The sequence below is a fragment of the Pantherophis guttatus genome, chromosome 7 (genome assembly GCF_059756535.1).
Source record: "Pantherophis guttatus breed Tessera chromosome 7, ASM5975653v1, whole genome shotgun sequence".
NCBI lineage: Eukaryota > Metazoa > Chordata > Lepidosauria > Squamata > Colubridae > Pantherophis > Pantherophis guttatus.
Window position 1 is genome coordinate 49058558 of NC_142069.1, and position 24938 is coordinate 49083495.

The following is a 24938-nucleotide window of genomic DNA, read 5'->3' on the forward strand; positions in this document are numbered from 1 at the left end:
GCCACGCCCACAGAACCTGTTGTTAAATATTGAATCCCACCACTGGTGAAAGGGCCTCATAAGTGGAATAGCCTAGGGCCTCTTTCAATCTAAATCCGGCCCTGTGGACAGATCACTAATCTTCTGACAACACCTGGAAAAAATAGCTATAAAATTGACTAGCTGCAACAAGTTACTGAACAGATTGGCTGGAACATACTGGGGTGCTGATAATAATATCCTATGAACAATAGCTTTGTCTTTGGTTTATTCCACAGCTAAATATCATGCCAGTGTGTTGCTTAATAGTTCATGTCCAACTCCAACAGTCCAATGCCTATCATTTCTGGCACATTGCATCCCACTTGTGTTCCCAGTACTTAGCAATATTGTACTACCCCTCATTAGAAGACAACAAACTCTCATTTGGTTATGGTCAAAGATGCTGAACAAGACCCTCCCTATTCACCCAGACAACACTCAGTCCATCACAAGATTGAAATCCCATAGGCCAGCATGGAAAACAGCTATTTACTTAACATCTGCCCCTTTAACCCTGAGAATGCCTGGAGAGAGGAATGGTCTAAGGCAGGGGTGTCAAACTGGTGGCCCGCGTGCTGGATGTGTCACACGCAGCCCACGCGAACCCTGGCTCAGCAAAGGCAGAAACCGTTGCGATACATTACGTGACGCAATCGAGTTTGACACCTGCGGTCTAAGGTGCCTTCTTGTGTCCTGATCATTAGTGATTCCTCTACCAAGTCACCTGGTTTTGACCTGCATCGCTCTGTCTGGTCGAAATTGAACAGAATTAGGTGTGATACTGGAAGAAGACCCCCTGCCCTGTATCAGTGGGGATGGAAAGATTCCCCTTGTTGTGATTGTGGTCCTGATATGCAAACTATTAAACATATTGTGCAAGATTGCCCATAACATGTGTTCTCTGGTTTCCTAGAAGATCTGCACGAAGCTACGCCCCAGGAAATTGCCTGGAAAGCTGAATTGGACATCCAGGTATGAGGCCACTGCCACACCCCCTTAGAGATTCTATATATGGACAGTTTATATATGTTTACTTCTTTTCTGTCATTTTCTCATCTACACTAAATAATAATAATTAGCACTGAGATTTCCTTTCTGCAAAGGATTAGTTAAGGGGAAAAGAAAAGCACTTCTTCTAGAATGCTGAAACAGTTATTTACACACACTTCATTCAATACGAAAATTTTCAATTAAAATGATATAGAACTCCGATACTATACAATAAAAATAGAACAACCATTGCCATTCTCACCAGAAATGCTTTTGGACAACATATGATAAAGCTTTGGCTTTGTAAAAACCCAAAATATATTGTCTATCTTGCAGCTCATAAAAAATGGGCCAGATGGAAGGAATCCACTCTGCAGCTCTTCTCTCCATCATTATCAGCTCTCATAGAAACTCAGAAGACCAAATAGCACTGATTTGTCTAATGTGGATACTATAGTGTTTTTTCACTATAAAATAGTAATGGGCACCTTTTGGTCTTGATAGGTATGGCCACTTATAAGACCCTAATTTATGATGACCAAAAATAGGTACATTTGTTCACCCATAGGCAGGGTTGCAACCACCCACTTCTATTTTTTTAATTTTTTTTAAAGAATGCTTTTGTGGGTAATGACGGGTCACAAGGCAATTTTTTAAATAAAAATGTTATAATCTTCAGTTTAATAACAGAAACTAGTTAAATAATAAAGGTGAGATAAAAATCTAATAAATAAATAAATAAACAGCATGCACATTTTGGGATTACAACAGCAACCAGAACTGCCTACATTGCTGTTGCTAAGTGATGCAATCATGTGACACTGTACTTTACAACTGCATCACTTAGCAATGGCAATCCCTGTCCTAATTGCTATAACCTGAAGCCCCCCCTCTCTCTCCCTCCCTCCCTCTCTCTCTCTTCACTTGTCTCAGCCTCATATCACTCAAAAGTTGATGAAGAACTGACATGGTTTCCCCAGAGTCATATAATATAAAAGCATAAAATTAAATAATGATTTGGTTATGGAACTAACAAAAAAAATCCACTCACATTAAATCTATTGCAGCATCCTGAAACTTGATATTGGTTTAAAATTGGGTACTCCAGATCTAAAGTTAAGACTAAACATTAACTGATAAATTCATCTTTTGGAACATGAAAACAGCATGTTCTACATAAGATTTTGAACATACCTGAATTAGAGTCAAACTTTGTTTCAGATCTAAAACAAAACAAAACAAAGACATGATTTCTACAGTCTGTAACTATAAAAAGCTTTTTAGCTAAAAAAACCCTCTTACAATAAATCTCAAACAACAGCCATGGAATCTTTTGTTAATACACTTGACACAAATATATCTTTATTTTCATTCTAGAAATATTGACAAATATTTTCATTTACAAGATTGGTAAAAGCAGCAAGAAACACCCAAGTGAAAAATCCAATGTCAAAATTACAAATAGCATATTTTAAAACTGTACTATTATACTTGTAATAAGGGTTCCCTTGGAGATCATCATTTGATAGTTATTTTATTTAATTTCTTTAATCAAGCCCATTCTGAAAAAAAGTTTATTTCCTATCAGATAAAATATCAGCCTACTTGTGATTTTTTTTACTGAAAATAAATGCGTGTGTGTGTGACCAAAAATATATAATATAAGTGCGATCACTCGATACCTTAAAAGAATGACGGCAAAATGAGCCAGTTATATCAAAAAAATTTTTATCGATTGTAAGGAAGATGAGCTCAGTTAGAGAGGAGCTATCCTATTTGGGTTATCCAGTCTTGGCAACTTAGCTATTGAAATTTGATATTGTAAAATTTTAATATCATCTATCATATATTTTTAGATTGCTATTTTTGTAACTGTTTTATCTTTTTCCCTTTTTCTTTTCTGTTTTGTTTGAAAAGGCTTTCGGGCTATTCAATAAACTATACTATACTCTAATAGTGAGGAAGAAGGAGAAAGAGGTAAAACTAGCCTTTCGAAGAATATTTCAGATATAGATTAATAACAGTCCTAAATTCAAATGCCTTTGAAGTTGTCAGATCAGCTATGGAAAAATGTAAGTTGGGCAATTACTTTCAAGATGCTCCTGAAGTGCTGCGAAGCAGAACTAACCGAATGGCAAGGCCTATCTGAACAAGCTGTAAGAAGCATTGTCTAGATCTAATTCTCAAACCAATTAGTGGGCATGCTCCAGCCAGATTTATATCACAAAATAAAAACCATTGGAGTATGCCTGTATATGGGACAGAAGAGAAGAAAAAAATTATCGTTTTATAGTTAAAGCTTCTAACTATAAAGAGCATGTTACTTTAGAATGAGTATTTTCAAACGAAATGCCATCAAAGTCCCCAGGAAATGGCAGAATCTTTCAATCTATATATACATATTTGATGTGATTATATAGAAAAACATAATTATAAAAAGCTAAAATTCTATAAATAATCATCATTTCAACCTAACCAGAACATGTTGTTTTTTTCCATGACATTTCCAGAGAAATTTCAGTATATTCCACAATTCACAAATAGCAAACATTCAACTAGTAACACATTTTAATAATCCTAAATAACAGGAATATAGTAATACAAAATCAATATCCATGACAACTGAATGCCCTTCTCGGTTGAAGGCCTGGTAGTGTTACCATGTTGCTAGAAATGTAATATACACATTAACATGAAAGCGGTGCATTTTAAATATAAAAATGAATTCAAAGCAAATATGGAATATGACAAGCAGATTAGAAAAGGCATTTAGAATCTGGTTCTAGATCGAGAACGAATTAACTATTGTTACTTATTTTGTTTTAAAACACCCAATTACAAAAATGCAGTAAATTAGTTAATGGCAAAGGAACAAAAATAAACTATCTTCTAACTCATCTATTATAAAGGGATATGAATATTATTTTATGAATAATGCACAAAATGATGTCTTTAGCGGCAGGGTTCAATTATTATGTATTTGTTGGGATTTCTATGATCCCTTTCCTCCAAGGATGCAATGCTAGCTATGTCCAGTGGTGGGCTGCAAGCGATTTAACAACTGGTTCTGTAAGCTCATGCATGCGCGCAGCATTCAAAATACAGCAATTTGAAGCTCAGCTGCTTACCTTCTATGGCAGCCCTGGTAAGTAGAACAGCGGAGGTGCAGAAATCAGCTGTGCTGTGCGAATCAGCTGAGCCAGAAAAAAGGAAATATAGGACAGGATAGAGCGGGGGCAGGGTCAGCTGATTGTCAGAACTAGCAGTTCGCTTGAACTGGTCTGAACCTGCAGCAGCCCACCACTGGCTATCTCCCTTCATTTTTTCATCACAATTGCAACTCTCAATTGTGAGATAAATTAGGCTATAAGAGAATCCCTGCCCACCGCTGATATTGGTGCTCCCTCTCATTCTTTCCCATCTTCCCATATCAAAATGATTAATAAACATAGAACATAATATACTAGTAACCTCATATATATTGCATATTGCACCCTCTCCTTCTAGTTTGTATTCCTTGTACCAAAGTATACTGTACTTGGCAAAAAATATAATTTTAGATTCCTGGTAATTTTATGTCCAGACTGTTTAGAGTGCAGTAATAGACAATGATCCACATTACAAGTTTTAGCACAACATGCATGCAGGAAATAATTATTATGTTGCCCAAACAGAATCATATATTGCTACCCACAGTCTTAGGTGCGTGGAAATCTGGTGAGTCTAGGAATTCAATTATAGAGGTTGAATAAATCTGTCCCATCACACTCTCAATGCACACAGTATTCGAGAACATTTTCTGAGTGTTACATCTCATCCTGAGTTAAATGTCTGAAGACAACTGTTGGATTAAGAAAGGTTGTTTGTCAATTTATGTATCTGAAAGATTTCTCCATAACAATGTCAGAGAGATGAAGTTGAATGCTGCTTTAAAAAGTGAGGAAGGCCAATTTTGAATAGGCCTTTTTCAATCATGTAAGCAAAAACATTGTCCACCATTGAGTACACAATTTGGACCTTAACTACTTCATCACTGATCAAGCCATCAGATTTGATACATTTAGTTTAATTGTAACTACAACTAAAGTCTGTACTCCGTATACTCAACTCTAATTAAAAAGTAGGTTACTAATGTTAAAAAGTTTCAAGGCATAGATCAAGTTATTTGAGGGACTCCCTATCTCTGATAGTTTCTGCCCTTGACCAAAGCACCCAGAATTCTAAGCCAATAGTGCTTAAAAGAACAGTTTACATCTACCCACTTCTGTCTAGTAACTACAATCAAAGAGTAATGTTTTCCCAAACTAGTCAGATGTCACAAACTGCACATTTGCATCTACTTACTTGAATAAAGGACTTCCACAAACAACACATTTGTATATTCCAATGGCTTTATTATATGTATATTCTCCTTCAAAGGCACTAGAGCACAAGATAGAAATAATTATTTAGCATGCATACTTACAAACTCAAAACTCAATTTTCTTTTGGGCGAGGCAACTTTATGCAAAATGAAAGAGATAAGAAATAATCAACTACAGAGAGTTCTTGGCTTTCAACTGCTATTGGCACTGAATGTCTACTCATAAATTGTTATGGTAGTTAAGCTGAGGCACTGATAACCATGGACACAATTTTATGATATTTTTTGCAGCAGTCATTAAGTGAAATCATCATGGTCATTAAGGGAACCTGTCACCATAAGAGCAAACACATTCTTCTAAATGGGCAATTTTTGCAGAAACCAGCAAAAAATGCCAAAAACCAGCAGAAAACATCTCATGGCTGCAGGTTATAACTATAAAGATGAGATGGTTCACAAGCTCTGGAATGCAGTCACATGACTGTGAGAAGTAGGTGTGGCATTATATTTTATGATGGCCAGAAGTGCCATACAAGCCATGAAGCATCCATTCCAGGCCGTTGCATGGTTGTTAAGTGACCAGTCATAAATTAAAGACTATCTATAAAGAAATGTGTTTTATAGTTATTGCAGATTCTGAGAAGTTTAACCATAACTCTGCAAATTTAATCTCAGAAGTTGCTTCCAATATAGAAATAACTTTCGGATTTATAAGCAGAATAAATTGTATAGACACTGATCACAAATTATTTTCCTAATTTTTATTTTTTTAAAAAAAATGCTAATACAGATTTAGTGCTACTATCTCCTAGACCAGAGGTGTCAAACTTGCGGCACGCAGGCTAGATGCGTCACATGCTGGCCCTGCCCGGTTTAGCAAAGGGGGGGGGGAAGTCCTGATATGTCATGTGACGCTGCCGTGATAATGCAATTTTGACACCCCTGCCCTAGACTGCTACAATTTCTCCTGGATCTCCACTCTTAAAATTTCTGGGGATTGAAATTTCTGCTTTCCTGGCTCCAATTCTTCTACCTGTAAGGGGAAAAAATACACTGAAGACAGACAAAATGAAATTACCCATCTGAAATCTTTCTATTCCCAATTGGCTCTTTAGAGCTTGATTTTTCTGAACCTCTGGTTGTCTCTACCTACTACTAGATTTATAGATAAGATTTGACAGCTGAGATATAAATTTCCCTTTACTGTTTTATGTCTGAACCTTTGAGGATGAGATTTCTTTTCATTCACTATAAGCTTGTGCTTTAAAGTATAAACATACATGCTTCCTGGATGAAAAAAACTTTTCTTCCACACATTTTCAATTAAGTTTTTAAATTTCCACTGCAAATTTGTTTTTTAAAATCCTATTAACATTTTAGAAAACATACTTTATTTACCTTATGTTAAACCAAAGTAAAAATATTTTATTTTGATCATTAACCAGATTTACAAAACATAAAAATAAAAGATAATTTAAAAATGGAATTTTAAAAATTGCATGTGGCTAGCACAGATGAAACTTTCTTAGGTCAGGTAACTCACTAAGGCTTTAGAGAAAATACCATTATACATCATAATTATAGCTAGAAAAAGAAAGAGAAGAATTAACCATTTATTCTTATCATTAGATTTTCATGCTTTGATATTTATCTGATACCTTATCAAATAATACAGTAGCGTAAGATCCAAGTGGAAGACAGTGTGTAATAATACTACCAAAAGAATAAATTTTAATGTTGGATGATGATCGCCTGGGAGAGAGGGAAGCTGAATTCCAAGCTGGGTGAAAGTCAGGAATTTTTAAATTCAAAAACAACATTACTGCTTTAAGAATACTTTTCTAAGTTAACCATTTAAAGGGCTAGGAGGTTATTGTTTTAATAAAAATCAGCTGTGTTCCTCTAACAAGAAATCTAAGTGCTCTACAGCTTGCTTTTATTATCCTTTCAATTCTTTTTATGGGGTGCCTTTTTATACAATTATTTTTAAGTGACCAAATATCTTATTGTTTGCATGTACTACATCACTGTGCTACACAACAGAAAATGATCTGGCTGACGTCATGGAAAGTGCATGATCAACAGTCCATGTCTAGAGGCATAGGAAGCTTTAGCACCCAGAGATCTTCATTCAGCAAGTCTAATTAAAAATAGAATATTATGAATTAATTGTAAATTAAATATTTAAGCATATTATTAAGCTCACTGAATAAAAAAAAAATTCAAAACCATTTTAGCAGAGATATCTATTTTTCATGAATCAAACGGAACAAACTACATTCATTATTTGATCCTTGAAAAAGAACCATCTGTCTTTTTTCTTTCACTTTACCCTCTTGTCAGAATATAAAAGCTGTTTAAGGACACAATTAATATTTTCTATCCAGAAGTTTCGAAGAAAAGAAACAAACTAACAAAAAAAACAGAATGGAAAAAATAAAATTATGCCACATTCTCTTTTCTCTTTGATATTTATAATGACCACTTCAAAAATATTGCCTTAAAGGTTATTTCCACTATAATTCAAATCTCCTTCCCTAAAACAAAAAATGACCTGTGCTATTTGAACAAATGTTGTAGTAAAGTAAAATAAATATAAAGTCACAATAACCAAGTTACATTGATCAAATTGCTGAACTTAGTGTCCATGCTACAAATTGTTGGCTTTCTAAAACAGAATTACTTGAAACCACTTGAGAGAAAATTACAACATAATGAAAGAGAAGGAGAATCCCCATTTTTTATTACCATCTACCCCCTTGCTATACCTTTCAGTTCCTTTCTCCTGAGTAACATGGTATTGCAAGGGTGTCAGTCGCTTTTTCAGTTCTTCGTGAGAAAAAGTCACCTTATAGTTCTTTTTTTCCCTATGTGACCCTGCAAAAAGATAAAATATGGAAAAAGGAGTCTTTTCAGTTTAAAATCCTGAGTCACTACGTGCTAGCCAAATACAGCTTCCATTGTACATTCACTTTTCCAATGGCTAGACTGCATCCTAATGCATTAGAGAGGTTCAGCGGATTGTTCTATCAACCCAACTTTTAGAAGGCTGTTGTACACAAGCAGGTGACTCCATGTGAAAAGAATGTGAGGCAGCCAAAGCTTTCACTATGCAGAAAAGTCAACACACATTTGTGAGATCTGACCGTCACATTATCCTTTGCAAAAAGGTAAAATCTGGAGCCTAATATTGTGTTCCTCAGGTCTTCTCAATAAATACATTTTAGTATTAAAACCCTATAAGACATCTGTAAATAGGTAAAAGGTAAAGGGCATATTACGTTTAACCAGAATATCTTCTTTTTGCTCCATGTAGTTTATTTATATTATTGTTTATATTTTAATTGTTACAATTTTTATTTTATTGAATTATTATGATTATGGTTTATAACCATAATCTTAATGAAAATCTGAAATTTTCTTAATGGCATACAAATAAATAAATTTGAGGCAAATATTGTGATGACTGCAATATAGGTGCAAAACTGGGGCAAAATTCCTGGATATAAGAGCAATGAATATGATAGCCATGAATTCAGAAAATTCAGCTAAGAAATTAGGAATTTAAGAGACTAAGAATTCTAGAGCTTAGTAAAATGTATATTGGTTTAAAACAAAACAGAATGTAGATACTTAAGAACATGTGTAATAATCCTTAATATAAAAATATCGTTTGTAGAAAAAGCCAAATAAACAATTCTTCTAGAACTATTATAGTTATGTAAAGTATTAAAAATAAGATTTACGAAATAATTTTTTTTAACCAATGAAACTGATAAGCATAAAATAGTTAAAGAATGCCTTTTAATGCCTACAATTTGATTAAATAAGTTTCTTTTAAAAGTTTATTAATTATATATTTACTATATTTACTGTTTATTAATTATTATATTTATAATTATATATTATTATATATTTATGGAGAGATTTAATGTTGTGAAAGATCTCTCAACACATAGATTAAGAGAATTTTAAGGAAGCTTATTGAATTGACTCCTGATAAGGAACAATTTAAAGATCATATATGCAGGAAGTGAAACTAATATGCATTCCTCTGCTCTACTTCCTCTCCAAGACACAATAATCTGCATTTTTGAAATCCAATTAAAAATCAAGCAGCAAATAGATAAGGCATAGTGTACACAGAGAAGGATTATACATATCTGCTCCTCAGCAGAATATTTTAGGAATGAGCTCTTTCATTTATCTCCAAACATAATGAAAAGAACTAGCAGAATGTGAAATTGACATACTCTATTTTATGCAGCACTCTAGCTGAAATGGAAAAAGACAATATGATTTGGAGAATGAATCAAATAACTGATATATAAAATAATGTCAACATAGTTTCAAAGTAATATTTATTCCATAGAGCAGTGATGGCGAACCTTTTTGGCATTGCGTGCCAAAAGTCTGAGCGCGCGATCGCTCTCGCGCTCCCGCGTGCCGGCACCCATAATGCAATGCGTGTCCACCATTTGCACGTGCACAGGACACACCCCCATCCTCCCCCTGCGCATGCGCCCCCCCACTGCGCATGCGCATCCCCGAACATGCCCCCTCTGTGTTCTTAACGGAGGACAAATAAGTACCGGCCCGTTCCATGGCGAGACAGCCATTCGACGCTGCCAAGATGGCGGGGCCAAGTGCCCTGCTGGGGAAGCTCTGAACGTGCGGCTTGCCTGGGCTCCTTTCTGCTGGGAGCTGCCGTTCCCTGGCTCAGTGCGGCATCTCCACCTGACCCCCACCACTACGCTGCCTGCGGTTGGGCCCATCACCCGACCTCCGTCACACCTGCTGCTGCACCGCCAGCTGAGCCAACACCAGGGAAGGAGCAGTGGGCGGGGCAGCCAGCCGCCCAGCCAGAAAATGCTGCCTCGTGAGCCGGCTGGTCGCTCTTGCCCTTCTCCCTGCAGCCTGTGGCTTCCAGCAGGGAGGAGCCCAAGCAAGCTGCCCACACGGTTGGGGCCGAGAGCACTTGTGCTGTATGCCACTATCCCTTCTCCAGGGAAGAAGTGAGCTGCCGGAGGAGCAGAGAGCTCATCAGGCAGCCTCCTCTGACCCAGCTGGCCTGCTCGCCATGTTGCTGGCAACAGCGGCGGCTTGATTTCATGCCCCGAGCGCAGTGCACAAACCTTCCCCATGCTTCCCAAACTTTGGTACGGGGCTGAGGGCGGGCGGGAGGCAGAGAGGAAGGAGCAGGCAGCTGCTATGCCTTGGGGCTCCAGGGAGAGTCGAGGGTTAACTTTTCAGCATTCCATGATCCAAACCTAACTGGCTTCTCCACGTCCCAAGCACACACACACACACACACACACACTTCTGCTCCTTCCCCGGCGTTGACTCAGGGATACAACTGCAAAACCTGTCTGGAGTTGAGAGGGGATTTCAAGACAGGGACACGATCATCTCCCCGCATCCTCCTTGGCTTGCAACAGATGGCTCAGGTGGGGCGGAGAAGCCAGTTGGGTTTGGATCACGGGATGGGGGGGTGCTGAAAAGTTAACTCTCTCTTTCTCTCCCCCTTCCCTCATCCCCCTCCACCCAAAAAATCGATTCAGCAAATAAGCACCCTGGTCCTGATCTCTCCTGAGTAGCTTTCAGACGTGAACACCCTTTAATGTACAGGCGCCTCTACTTTCAGCAACCCTATCCAGGCGCTGATGGGAGGGTAGGAGGGGATCTGCAGAAAGTCGAGGGTTAACTTTTCAGCATTCCACGATCCAAACCTAACTGGCTTCTCCGTGTCCCAAGAAGACACACACACACACACAGACACACACAGACACAAAGACACTTCTGCTCCTTCCCCAGCGTTGACTCAGGGACACAAGCAAACCCTGTACTCAGCAGCTGAAGTGGCTGCTGAGCACGTGTGTGTGTGTGTGTGTGTCTCCTTGGGACGCGGAGAACCCAGAGAAGAAGGGCAACGGCGGCTCCTCCTCCTCCCTCTGCCAGCCTCGCTGTAAAACTTGGGGTTCCTCTTACGGGGGTGGGGGGGAAGAAAAAGTCCTTGTGTGGGGGAATCCTCTTTGCAAAGGCAATGACAACTCCTCCTTCCCCTGCCAGCCTCACTGTAAATCTCGGGGTTTGCCTTATTGGGGGGGGGGGAACGTCCGTGGTGCCAGTGAATCCAGCCACACTCTGGAGAAGCCCCATTGGAGCCGGTCAGGCAATTTCCAGCATGGTCTGCTTGCCTACATAACTTTGCCGGCAAAGAGCCAGCGGCAGAAGGCCATTTGTGCCAGAAAAGAGGCAGTGGCGCCGGCAAATTTATGTAGGGAAGCCCCATGGCCCAGCTCCTTGTGTCTGCAGAGCTGAGCGTCTGGCATTCTGCTTCTCTTGCTCTGGCCACCACCTTGCACACGGCTGATCGGTGCTCCAACGGAGTTTTTCCGGAGCGTGGCTGCAGTCACTAGCATCACAGACGTCTCTCCCACCAGCACCTTTCTCTCGCCCCTCCCTTCTTCCCCCCCAGTAAGGCAAACCCTGAGATTTACAGCGAGGCTGGCAGGGGGAGGAGGAGGAGGAGCTGCTGCTGCATCTGCAAAGAGGATTTGCCCCGAACTAGGACCTTTCTTTCCCCCCCCAAGGCAAACCCCAAAATTAACAGCGAAGCTGGCAGGAGGAGGAGGAGCCTCCGACTCTGCAAACAGCATTCCCCTCTTTCTCCCCCCCCCAATAAGGCAAACCTCGAGCAAAGGCAGAGCTGGCTTGCCGGCATGAACGGCCTCCAATGTGGATCCCAGGAAGCGACTGTCAATCGCATGGGCGGTGAGCATGCGTACTAAGAGAAGCTGCCCAGTGGGCATGCATGTGCCGGGAAATAAACTTCTGGTTTCAGGTTCGCGCATGCACATCAGCCACCTAGTCTTCTGGTTACTGGCAACCATGCGTGTGGGACGATCAACTAGCCAGCTGATCTTCTGGTTTCTGACACAGCCGCCTGCGTGAAGTCCTGCTGATCGTCGCACGCGCATGCGCACCAGTAACTAGAAGACTAGTTGGCCAGTGCGCATGCGTGCGCCAGAAATCCGGAAGAGGACCGGGAACCACTGTGCGTGCCAGGCAACATGGCTCTGCGTGCCACCTGTGGCACGCGTGCCATAGGTTCGCCATCACGGCCATAGAGGAAGCTATTAAGATACTAGATGAAAAATTTAATATAAATATTTCTAATATTTAATGGAGGCAGCTGTATAGCTAAAAACACGTTTAAAATGAAAATAAAATATTTTCATTCTGCAAAAGTTATCTGTTCTTCATTTTTCAAAAGTGTTCAGCAATTCTGCATTTGTTAAGCTGTGAATCTTAGATGAATTCGTTAACATATGATTTGTAAACAAAAACGATTATTACACTTTTAAGATTGCGATCCTTTACATATTATCTGAGATATAAATCGCTTTGAATTTAAACAGATTATTTCTAAGATTGCTCTTTCATTTTAGACATTTCTCTCTCATTATTTGATAAATAACAAAATATGGGCTAGTCTGGCAAGGCAACAAGAGTAGCTACAGACTTACAAATGTAAACAGATATATAACACAAATAAATATTGAACATCCTAGTTTCATCATTTCCAAATGTTTTAGGCTAAAAATATGTATAGTGATTTTTTCTTAAAGTATACAGGTGTTTAAGAGATTAACATCCAGCAGTTATATTTGGCATGAACAATTAACATTTTTCACAATAAACGTTTCTTTCTCCCAGTTATTGAAGGATTTATGCTTGATTACAACTGTACAAAGATTTTTTTTTTTAGCAACAGATACCCTCATAAAGAAACAATTGTATTCTCAAAGTAGAATGACCAGAGCAATCCATCTGTATGTCATTCAGTACAAGAAGAGAAACGGCAGGTTTAAATTACATGGTATTGAATTGCAATCTCCTAACATTGGGCGCTTTTCTGCTTTTTAACCCTCAATCATTCCTAAGGAGTGTTCACAAAAAGTAATTTTAAATTTAAGTAAAGATGTTTCTTTTTTCCTCCTCTTTATACCATGTAAAAAGAAAAATAGTTAGTGCTGGTCTCTATCAACTAACCACATTATCTGTACACATAATTCTTAATAGTCCAGAACCTTAGCTGTTGATTGTAAAGTCCTGAAAAGGAACACTTTTATTTCACAGACTATACATTAGTTTTGATTTAAGAATTCTTTAAAAGTAATCTTTTTGCTGTAAGGCCTACATTTATTTCTGCAGAATTTATTTTAATGGAGGACTTTGAAAGCCATGGCTTCTAAATCAGGAAATTTTTCTACATCCTGGTTTCTGAATGTAAAATATAAACATAATTTCCTAACAGTAAATGAGGTATCTGCTTTATAATATTCAGTTGCTTATTTTAAGAACTCAAATATTGGAAACCTATATCCTCAAACTATGAAACGTTCTTTTATTTGAAAGCAAAAAAGATTGATCTGTTTAGAAAGGCAATGTTAAAATTCCCACAAATGTTATGATATAAACTTCAGAATTTAAGTCATTACAGTCCTTGATCATATACCATGTCTATAAAGAGGCTATTTGTTTCATTTTTTATTGTCTATTCTATTTCAGGGCACAAAGCAGAGAGGAATTAATGAATAAAAACACAAAGTCCAAAGCAGCATGGGGATATTATCTTATTTGCTGTGGCAAATAGAGTGCACCATTTACGGGACAAAGAAATCAAATGGTAACAGAACAATAAAATTATTCTTTTAAAAAAATGCTTATCTGAAATAATTGTACTACAGTTTTTGGTGACATACATTTACTTTTTAAAAAATCTAAAATAAACCTTAAGGTAAAAGAACAAATCTAGCCAATTATGAATAGTAACATTTTAGATTATCCTCAAGCTCTGAAACAATTTGCTGCTTTTAATATTACTTTATGATTGCATGTCAACCAAAAAGAATTTGTTTTTTTTCCCAATTTTAAAAAATTTGTAAACCACGTTTGGGGCCCTTTGGGAAATATGGAAAAGTGTTCTTTGCTAAATTCCTGGGAAAGAGGATTTGAAAATTCTTCTTGCCATGTACCGTATTTTCCGGCGTATAAGACGACTTTTTAACACATGAAAATCTTCTCAAAAGTCGGGGGTCGTCTTATACGCCGGGTGTCGTTCTCCTGTAACCAGGCAGACCAGCCCGAAAGACTCTGACGAGCCTTAAATGGCTCTGGCGATCTAAGCTCTGACGATCCCAGCTTTGCCTGCTAATCAGGCAATTCAGCTGGGACCGCCAGAGCCACGGAGAAGGGAAAAACTTTTCCCCCTCCGGCTTGCTTACCTTAGCTCAGTGGTTGGGGGTCAAACAACCCTTTCACAGGGGTTTTGCAGGTGGTGCAATACAGAAAAACGAGCGCAGCCCTCGCCATCCGGAATGAATGGTGCTGTTGTGGCGGTGGGGGAGGGGGCGGCAGAAGCGGGAAGAAGCGGCGTTTGCGATGGCTGGAAGCTGTGGGAGTGAAGCACTACTTTCATTTGTACGGCAACAGCATTCCGCCTTGGTATATTTGTGTCAGGAGTGGCGCAAGGCAGCCCTCCTCTTCTGTTGCCTGGGACTCAGAGTGGTAAATGGCTCCTGATCCGGAGAGCAGCTGGATTTTGCTCTCTAATCCAGATGCCAAATCGGCCCCCTGCAAACTCTCGTCTCTCGAGGAGCGCTCCCTGAAGCGGGGCTGGAAACTTTGGTTGGACTGCTTGAGAGAGGAGAGCTTGCAGGGGGGCGATCTGATGTCTGCAATGGAGAGCGGCATCCGGCTTTTTCTCTCCGCTGTAAGAGCGCTGTAAGAGTGGCAGCCCTCATCTCCTAATGCTTGGGACTCGGAGTGGTAAATGGTGACTGGTCCGGAGAGCAGCTGGATTTTGCTCTCTAATCCAGATGCCAAATCAGCCCCCTGCAAACTCTCGTCTCTCGAGGAGCGCTCCCTGAAACGGGGCTGGAAAGTTTGGTTGGACTGCTTGAGAGAGGAGAGCTTGCAGGGGGGCGATCTGATGTCTGCAATGGAGAGCGGCATCCGGCTTTTTCTCTCCGCTGTAAGAGCGCTGTAAGAGTGGCAGCCCTCATCTCCTAATGCTTGGGACTCGGAGTGATAAATGGTGACTGGTCCGGAGAGCAGCTGGATTTTGCTCTCTAATCCAGATGCCAAATCAGCCCCCTGCAAACGCTCGTCTCTCGAGGAGCGCTCCCTGAAGCGGGGCTGGAAACTTTGGTTGGACTGCTTGAGAGAGGAAAGCTTGCAGGGGGGCGATCTGGTGTCCGCAATGGAGAGCGGCATCCGGCTTTTTCTCTCCGCTGTAAGAGCGCTGTAAGAGTGGCAGCCCTCATCTCCTAATGCTTGGGACTCGGAGTGATAAATGGTGACTGGTCCGGAGAGCAGCTGGATTTTGCTCTCTAATCCAGATGCCAAATCAGCCCCCTGCAAACGCTCGTCTCTCGAGGAGCGCTCCCTGAAGCGGGGCTGGAAACTTTGGTTGGACTGCTTGAGAGAGGAAAGCTTGCAGGGGGGCGATCTGGTGTCCGCAATGGAGAGCGGCATCCGGCTTTTTCTCTCCGCTGTAAGAGCGCTGTAAGAGTGGCAGCCCTCATCTCCTAATGCTTGGGACTGCAAAATCCAGCTGCTTCCTGGACCAGTCACCATTTACCGCTCCGAGTCCCAAGCATTAGGAGATGAGGGCTGCCACTCTTACAGCGCTCTTACAGCGGAGAGAAAAAGCCGGATGCCGCTCTCCATTGCAGACACCAAATCGCCCCCCTGCAAGCTCTCCTCTCTCAAGCAGTCCAACCAAAGTTTCCAGCCCCGCTTCAGGGAGCGCTCCTCGAGAGACGAGAGTTTGCAGAGGGCCGATTTGGCATCCGGATTAGAGAGCAAAATCCAGCTGCTCTCCGGATCAGACGCTATTTACCGCTCTGAGTCCCAAGCAGCAGGAAACAAAGGCTGCCTTGCGCCGCAAATATAGCAAGGCAGAATCCTGATGCTGCACTTTCAGCAGACAGATGAGGGCTGCCTTGGCCATCGGCTGGCGCAAATATACCAAGGCGAATGCTCATGCCGCACAAGTTCAAGTAGTGCTTCGCTCCCACACTTCTTTCGGCCCTCAGTCTCTCAGGGAGATGCTTGACTTCCTCTCAGCCCCAAGACACTGGCTGGCCCATGAGATGAGAGAGAGAGAGAATGAGAGAGAAAGAGAGAGAATCAGAATGATACAGAGAGAGAAAGAGACAAAGAATGAAAGGGAGAATGAGAGAGAGAGAATCAGAGTGAGACAGAGAGAGAAAGAGAGAGAAAGACAGAATGAAAGAGAATGAGAGAAAGAGACAGAGAGAATCAGAGAGAGTGAGAGAGAGAGAATGAGAGACAGAGAAAGAGACAGAATCAAAGAGAATCAAAGAATCAGAGAGAGAATGAGAGAGAGAGAATCAGAGTGAGACAGAGAGAGAAAGAGAGAAAAAGACAGAATGAAAGAGAATGAGAGAAAGAGACAGAGACAGAGAGAATCAGAGAGAGAGAGAGAGAGAGAGAGAGAGAGAGAGAGAATGAGAGACAGAGAAAGAGACAGAGAATCAAAGAGAATCAAAGAATCAGAGAGAGAATGAGAGAGAGAGAGAAAATGAGAAAGAGGGGGGAGAAAGAGAATGAGGGGGGAGAGAGAGAAAGAGTGGGGGAAAGAAAGAATGAGAGAGGGGGAGAGAGAAAGAGAATGAGAGAGGGGGAGAGAGAAAGAGAGAATGAGAAAGAGTGGGAGAGAAAGAAAGAGAGGGAGAGAGAGAGCGCGAAAATGAGAGAGAGAGAAAGAGAGAATGAGAGAGAAAGAGTGGGAGACAGAGAGAGAGAGACAGACAGGAGGGAGAGTGCCTGAAGGACCCCATCCCGTACTGGGAGTCCAGGTGCTTCAGCAAGCGGTGCACTGGATTCGTATTAGTGGTCCGCAAAATTTAAAATTATGAAGTTGGTGGTCCCTGAGGTCCAAAAGGTTGGGGACCCCTGGCCTAAGACCATCGGAAAACACATATTTTTGATGGTTTTAGGAATAACTTTATTGTTGGGGATCACCACAACATGAGGAACTGTATTAAAGGGTCGCGGCATTAGGAAGGTTGAGAACCACTGCCTTAGCTGTTTGCCTTGCTTCGCTTGCCTGAATCCATTCCATCAGCAAGCAACTCCCTGCCTGCAATCAAGCAGGCAGGGAGTTGTGGACTTCAACTCCCAGAATTCCTCAGCCAGCAAAACAAAGCTGGCTGAGGAATTCTGGGAGTTGAAGTCTACAAGTCTTAAAGTTGCCAAGGTTGGAGACCCCTGTTCTATTGGGTAAGTTTTTTTCCCCTTTGGGATCTTTAAAAAAAAAAAAGTTAATTGGGGTTTTTTTTAGTTGTTCTTTTTTAGACCTAGCCATTTAAAGTTTAGGAAGTTTTAAATTTAGCTTTCATATAAAAATAAAAATAAAATAAAATAAAATAATATTTGTGCAGCTTTCTGAGATTTAGTGTGTTTCTGTAGTGTTTCACTCTAACTACACAAACACACAAAATCTCACAAAGCTGTATGTGGAATTTTGTGTGTGTAAAGTGTGAAAGTTGGGTTTTTGGGCTTTTTGTGGCTGTGTGAGGTTCCTGCTTGTTGCAGGGGCCATTTTGGGTCTAGCACAGCTGCTTTTACATTGTGGATGAGCCAGTTGTGTTGTGTTGTGTTGTGTTGTGTGTGTGTAAAGTGTGAAAGTTGTTTTTTGTGGCTTTTTGTGGCTGTGTGAGGTTCCTGCTTGTTGCAGGGGCCATTTTGGGTCTAGCACAGCTGCTTTTACATTGTGGATGAGCCAGTTGTGTTGTGTTGTGTTGTGTGTGTGTAAAGTGTGAAAGTTGTTTTTTGTGGCTTTTTGTGGCTGTGTGAGGTTCCTGCTTGTTTCAGGGGCCATTTTGGGTCTAGCACAGCTGCTTTTACATTGTGGGTGAGCCAGTTGATGTTTTTTTAATTTTTATTTGGTGTGCGTTGGAAGAGGGGTAGTCTTATACGGCGAGTATAGCCCAAACCCTATATTTTAACAGGAAAATTTGGGGGTCGTCTTATACGCCCAGTCGTCTTATACGCCGGAAAATACGGTATTTATAATCCTGGGTTTGTATATAGATTTGAGTTCAGTCAAATATAAAAGCCAAGTAAATGAGGTCAAATAAAGTAACTATGGTTTCCACAAAAGAGTATAGTTGAGACTATACTCAAGATTATAAAACTGTAAATAATTACTGCTAAATATTTACTATTGAGAATAAGCCAACACTTTCTTCCAAGTATATGAGCAGCTTCTGTAACATAGACTTGTTAACTCATTGAAGAACTCACAAGCACATAAACCTTATAGCTCAAGAGATCAAAACAATGAACTAATTACTGAATCTGCTTTAGTTTATTTTTTTAAAGTAATTGAAAGTCCCAAGTCACACTTGACTCTTGATTTCCATAAAAATATCCATGTAGGGTTTTTTGGCAACAAAATAGAAGTAATTATCTTATGCCTTCTAAAGGTTATTTTTTTCAATTCTTTTATCACCTTAGTATTTTCTCCCATCCAAGTATTTAACAGTTTTTTAAGAGGCAAAGACCAAAATATCAGACACATTACAACAGAGTTCAACACAGGTAAAAAAAGTATATGAAACCAAGAGAACCATTGTAATAGTTAAGTCAATGTTGTTTTAAATTTATGGCTAGATGGCAACCTTGGTTAGTTCAATTAAATGCTGCAACCTGCTAAGATATTATTCTAAAAGTCTGCAAAATGTTTGACCTTTTCTATATTATATACCAAGATATTTTCAAGTTATGACACATTAGTTCAAATTCAATACTGATGATATTTTTTTTTAATTTGATTTATATGCCGCCCTTCTCCGGAGACTCAGGGCGGCTTACAATGCGCTAAGCAATAGCCTTCATCCTTTTGTATATTTATACAAAGTCAGCTTATTGCCCCCACAACTGGGTCCTCAATTTACCTACCTTAGAAAGGATGGAAGGCTGAGTCAACCTTGAGCCTGGCAAGATTTGAACCTGCAGTAATTGCAGGCAGCTGATCTTAATAACAGGGTGCTTTAGACCACTGTACTACCAAGGCTCTTGGTAATTTAAGAAAATTTAAGAAAAGGTAAAGGTAATTTAAAGGTAATTTAAGAAAAGGAGAAGTTACGTGCATGCTACTTTGCAGAATCTGGTATCATGATGTTTTGGGAAGGCAACTGGGGAGTGCTATGCTGAGGAAAAGTTTAGCAAAGGTTCACATAAGCACAGAATATAGTGGTAAAACATGTAGGAAAGATATAAGTGATGAGTTTTTTTGCAGATAGTTAATTGCCTTGATTCAGTGATTTTCTGGACACACTACAGCTCTTAGAACTCTCTTTACTCTCTTTACTCCTAAAGTCATTCAGATATACTTTAAACCTTATGAAGATTTGTTCTTTAAGTGAATAAATAAAGAATTTTGGCTTATTGCAAACATCATGAATAAATATATTTTAAAGAAATATACAATACAAAATATATGCCATCTAACTAAATCTATGTAAATGTATTTCTTATAATATTACAGATTTAGTTTCCAGCAAAAAAAAAATAGCCTTAGCTATTTTGAATACATAAGAATGTACTTGATATGAAAATCAGTTGATGCAATGCATATGAAAGCCATAAGCTCCTATAACCACTAGTAACCAGCTGAATGTAGGACATTGAGGACTTCTCAACTAGAGCATACATTCCAATACAATGGTACCTTGGTACTCAACTGCTTTGAAACTCGTCAAATTTGATAATCAACACATTTTGATATGAAAATTTTGTTCCGGTACTCATTGTTTGTTTAGTATTCAGCGCACAAGCTTGAACTTGTCGGGGTCGGCTGCCTTGTGATTCACTACATTAATCCTTATGGAGAAAATTTGTTTGGTACTCATTGTTTTTGATACTCAGCATGCTTCCTGGAACCAATTAACGATGAGTACCAAAGTACCACTGTATGCACATCACTCATTTCAATAAGCATTATGGTAGGCACAAAGACGAGTAAATTCTGTTGATAAATGAATAAAAATTTGAAATATCCTAACATAATATGCAGCTATTATTAATTTGAACCATGTCACTATTCTCTAGTAAATTCACTAAAAATGTATTTTGGTTATTATCTGTATCACTTCTGCTGACATTTCAGAATTGGGGAAAGATAGTTGTATTCAGAAGGGCCAATAGTTATTATAATAAGTATGGTTAAAAAACTCTCTTTTTTTGTTCCTGTTAATTCCTGTTCCTCTAGAGGGCTAGGGACAGGGGTTGCTCCTCTGTTCTGGTCCTGTTAGATCTCTCAGCAGCTTTTGATACCATCGACCATGGTATCATGCTGCACCGGCTGGAAGAGTTGGGGGTGGGAGGCACCGTGTTGCGGTGGTTCTCCTCCTTTCTCTCCGACCGGTCGCAGTTTGTGTTGGCAGGGGGGCAGAGGTCGACCTCGAGGCCTCTCATCTGTGGAGTGCTGCAGGGATCGGTCCTCTCGCCCCTTCTGTTCAACATTTATGTAAAGCCGCTGGGCGAGATCATCCGTGGCTTCGGGGTGAGATACCACCAGTACGCTGATGACACCCAGCTGTACATCTCCACCCCAGGCCACCCCAATGATGCCCTTGAAGTGATGTCCCAGTGCCTGGAGGCTGTGCGGATCTGGATGGGGAGGAACAGGCTCAAGCTCAACCCTTCCAAGACTTAGTGGCTGTGGCTCCCGGCATCCCGATATAGTCAGTTGACTCCATCACTGACTATTGGGGGCGAGTCTTTGGCCCCCACAGAAAGGGCTCGCAATCTGGGAGTCCTCCTGGATATGCAGCTGTCCTTGGAGGAACATCTGACAGCTGTAACCAGGGGGACCTTTTGTCAGGTTCGCCTGATCCGCCAGTTGCGGCCCTTTCTTGATCGGGATTCCCTGTGCACAGTCACTCATGCCCTCGTCACCTCTCGCCTTGACTACTGCAACGCTCTCTACATGGGGCTCCCCTTGAAGAGCACCCGGAGGCTCCAACTGGTCCAGAATGCAGCAGCGCGGGTAGTGACGGGAGCAGCATGGCACTCCCATGTAACACCGCTCCTGCGCGAGCTGCACTGGCTCCCAGTGGTCTTCCGGGTGCGCTTCAAGGTGCTGGTTATCACCTTTAAAGTGCTCCATGGCATCGGGCCTAGCTATCCTCGAGACCGCCTGCTGCTACCGACGGCCTCCCATCGTCCCGTGCGCTCCCACAGAGAGGGCCTCCTCAGGGTGCCATCAGCCAATCAATGCAGGCTGGTGACCCCCAGGGGGAGGGCCTTCTCTGTGGGGGCACCTACCCTCTGGAATCAGTTGCCCCCAGAGATAAGGAGAATCCAAGACCTTAGTGCCTTCCGCCGTGCCCTTAAAACCCACTTTTTCCAGCAAGCCGGGCTGGCTTAAGAAGAAATTTTAAATGTTTTAATTGGTTTGTATTTTTAATTTTGGGCCAAATTTATATATATTTTAATTGTTTTTTAATATTTGTATTTTATGTTTTTTAATTCTGGCTGTACACCGCCCTGAGTCCTCAGAGAGAAGGGCGGTATATAAATTTAAAATAAATAAAATAAATAAATAAATAAATTTATTGATTATATGGCTGCCCATCTCACTTGCATGGAACTCTAGGGTAGTGTAATAAAACCATAGTTTTCTACTATTAAAAACAATTAAAAATTAAAATCTACATCTAAAACACAACAATAAAAAGACAGAGGAGAATGAACTCTAACTCTATATACTGCTCAAAAAAATAAAGGGAACACAAGCAGAAGACATCCGAGATCTGAATAAATGAAATAGCCTTATTAAATACTTTGTTCGTTACATACAGTAGTTTATACACTGCTCAAACAACTAAAGGGAACACAAAACTACTGTATGTAACGAACAAAGTATTTAATAAGGCTATTTCATTCATTTAGATCTTGGATGTCTTCTGCTTGTGTTCCCTTTATTTTTTTGAGCAGTGTACAATATACTACAACCATATAATGGGCTCCACACTTCCTTGGGGTACCCAAGTCCAATGTTACATCCATGTTTTGAGGGCCTTCCAGAAGGCCAATCTCACTGGGGCGGGAGGTGGGGAATAATATTCCAGTCGTTTTTGTTTTATTAATGTTCTATATAACATTGTTGTAACTGTCATGAGGTGTATTAATAAAAGATGGGACATAAATGCAATTAATAATAAATTTAAAAATAAATAATAGCATATTTTAAAACCATAGATAAGGGCACTATATAAATGAAATATAATTAAATTAAATTGCATAGGTATAAAATTCAATATTAAATACATATACACTATCAAATGATTAACGTGATATGCCCAGTACCTTCCTATAGACGTATTGCAATTTTAACTGTGAACATCAAGAAATGTTTTACAAACAGCACATAAATATTCTGTCAATTAAATACACAACACTGTATTCAAATAATTATTTAGAAAGCAATTACTCTGGAGTTAGAAAGCATTTGTGTCTTTCAAAACATATTCAGCATTAATTTAATTAAAATTATGTAACTACTTTTTCCAGGTTTTAAAGAGCACGAAAAGAAAGCATTCTACTGCATGCAAGAAGTGATGAAAGCAAAGAACAGTGTTAAAAGGGGGAAAAGGTTCATTTTTAGAGATGAATCAGCACATGCAATACAAACTCACAGCAAAGCAAAGTAAGTTTTTCTCCTATATAAATGTGGCACTCTGCTACAGAAAATGTTTGTAGGTTTATGCATAAAATCAAAATAAATAGATGTTTACAGGAAGACAAAATCACAGGAGGAAATATTTGATTTTTACCTTCCAAATTACGAAGTTAACAAATATAAGGAATCAATAATTTACTAGTATTGTTAAAACTTATTTTAAAGGCACTTCACTAGTAATACTACTTATTAATTTGCTGTTTTTCAAGATCTTTAAAACCACTAAATTAAATTTTCTATCTAAAATACAAAAAAATGTATTCAGACTTAAATCTTTAGATTTAAGATTTGGGTATTACAGAACAGTATTTCCATAATATGAAAAAGAATACCTAATTAGTGCCATCTACTGGAATTTGAGAGCTACTATCTTTTAAACTGAAGTTTCTCTAGCTCATATAGTAAAATAATCTATTCTTATATGTATGTATTCAAATTCCAGCAATTAAAAGAATTTCTAAAAAATAAGTGCATAACATAAAAATTGTTTGCACTTTAAATAACATTTGGAAGAAAACAAAATGTGTAAATTATGGTGAACTTGGGACAAGATAAATGTATTTATTTATATGAATGTGTTATCTTTTTTTTAAGGATATACTGTATTATATGGATAATTCTAAAGCCATCTAAAAATATATACATGTATACATCATATTTAAAATGAAATGGTTAAATATATTCTTAATGTCTTACTGATAGTTCAAAAACTGTAAATATATAAATAATATATATTGTGCTTACCTAAGCCAATTTCATGGCCACGTCAGTAATCAGTTCCAGTATCTCTGAATAAATTGCCTTTATGACTATATCATAAAGAGGAGATGCAGGGTATCTGAGAAGCCATCTCTCCCCAATGGGACAAGCCCATTCCACTTGTGCCAACAGAAGAGACCCTCTATGGATCCTGTCTGCTAAGGAATTGAAGCAGGCGAGGTCAAGAAGAAGTGTCTTTTTTCTGTGGGCCAAACACTGTGAAACATTTTACCCCAAGAGGTGAGAATTGCCCCCTCTCTTTTGGCATTCTGGAAGAATGGCTCCCTATTGGTCTCCAGTCACAATTCAAGGTGTTGGTTATTACCTTTAAAGCCCGACATGGCTCAGGGCCAGGTTATCTTCGAGACCGCCTTCTGCTGCATAGCTCCCAGCAACCGGTAAGATCCGACAGAGTTGGTCTCCTCCGGGTCCCGTCAGTTAAACAATGCCAGCTGGCGGGCCCGCGGGGGAGGGTCTTCTCTGTGGCTGCCCCAGCTCTCTGGAACCAGTTACCTCCTGAGGTCCGGACCATCCCCACCCTATTGGCCTTCTGAAAAGCGGTGAAGACCTGACTTTTCCGGCAGGCCTGGGGCCGTTGATCTCGCTCTTGTGATCTGGTGAGATTCGGCCATGAATGGCGTGAATGAGTTTTTAATGTTTTTAATTTTTAAATGTTTTTTTAATAATGATTTTTTAAAATGTATTGTGAGCCGCCCTGAGTCTTCAGAGAGGGGCGGCATATAAATTGAATTAATTAAATTAAATTAAAAGTATTAAAACCTGACTTTGCTTAGTCTGGGGCCCTGAAGGAGTGCTCACCACTAAAGGTGGCTGATGGGGTAAAAAGATCTCATCCCCATCTCAATCATCTCTTAGCTCCCTTAATTTCAGTTTTGGTACTGTTTTTAATAATATTTTAATCTATGTAGATTTTAATGTTTTAATTATTTTTTACTTGTTTTATAACTTATAAGCCATCCAGAGTCGCCTTGTAGGGAAGATGGGCATCATAAAGATTTG

General features: G+C 39.8%; 1 protein-coding gene and 1 long non-coding RNA gene across 6 annotated transcripts in view; one reads left to right on the top strand and one right to left on the bottom strand.

The window, feature by feature from the left end:
• The window catches only part of MSRB3 (methionine sulfoxide reductase B3), a 57557-nt gene that overhangs the window by 21182 nt on the left and 11437 nt on the right, over positions 1-24938 (bottom strand). For all 5 annotated transcript variants that reach the window (XM_060694672.2, XM_060694677.2, XM_060694674.2 and 2 more), the window contains 3 exons: positions 8143-8251; positions 5356-5433; positions 2206-2234 (listed from right to left, as the gene is read on the bottom strand). In XM_060694672.2, the coding sequence (XP_060550655.1) occupies positions 2206-2234; positions 5356-5433; positions 8143-8251 (216 nt within the window). The remainder of the gene's footprint in view (positions 1-2205; positions 2235-5355; positions 5434-8142; positions 8252-24938) is intronic.
• On the top strand, positions 912-24552 carry LOC148112836 (uncharacterized). The gene is made up of 3 exons (XR_015728738.1): positions 912-993; positions 13949-14066; positions 22991-24552. It is a non-coding gene; the product is annotated as an uncharacterized LOC148112836 (long non-coding RNA).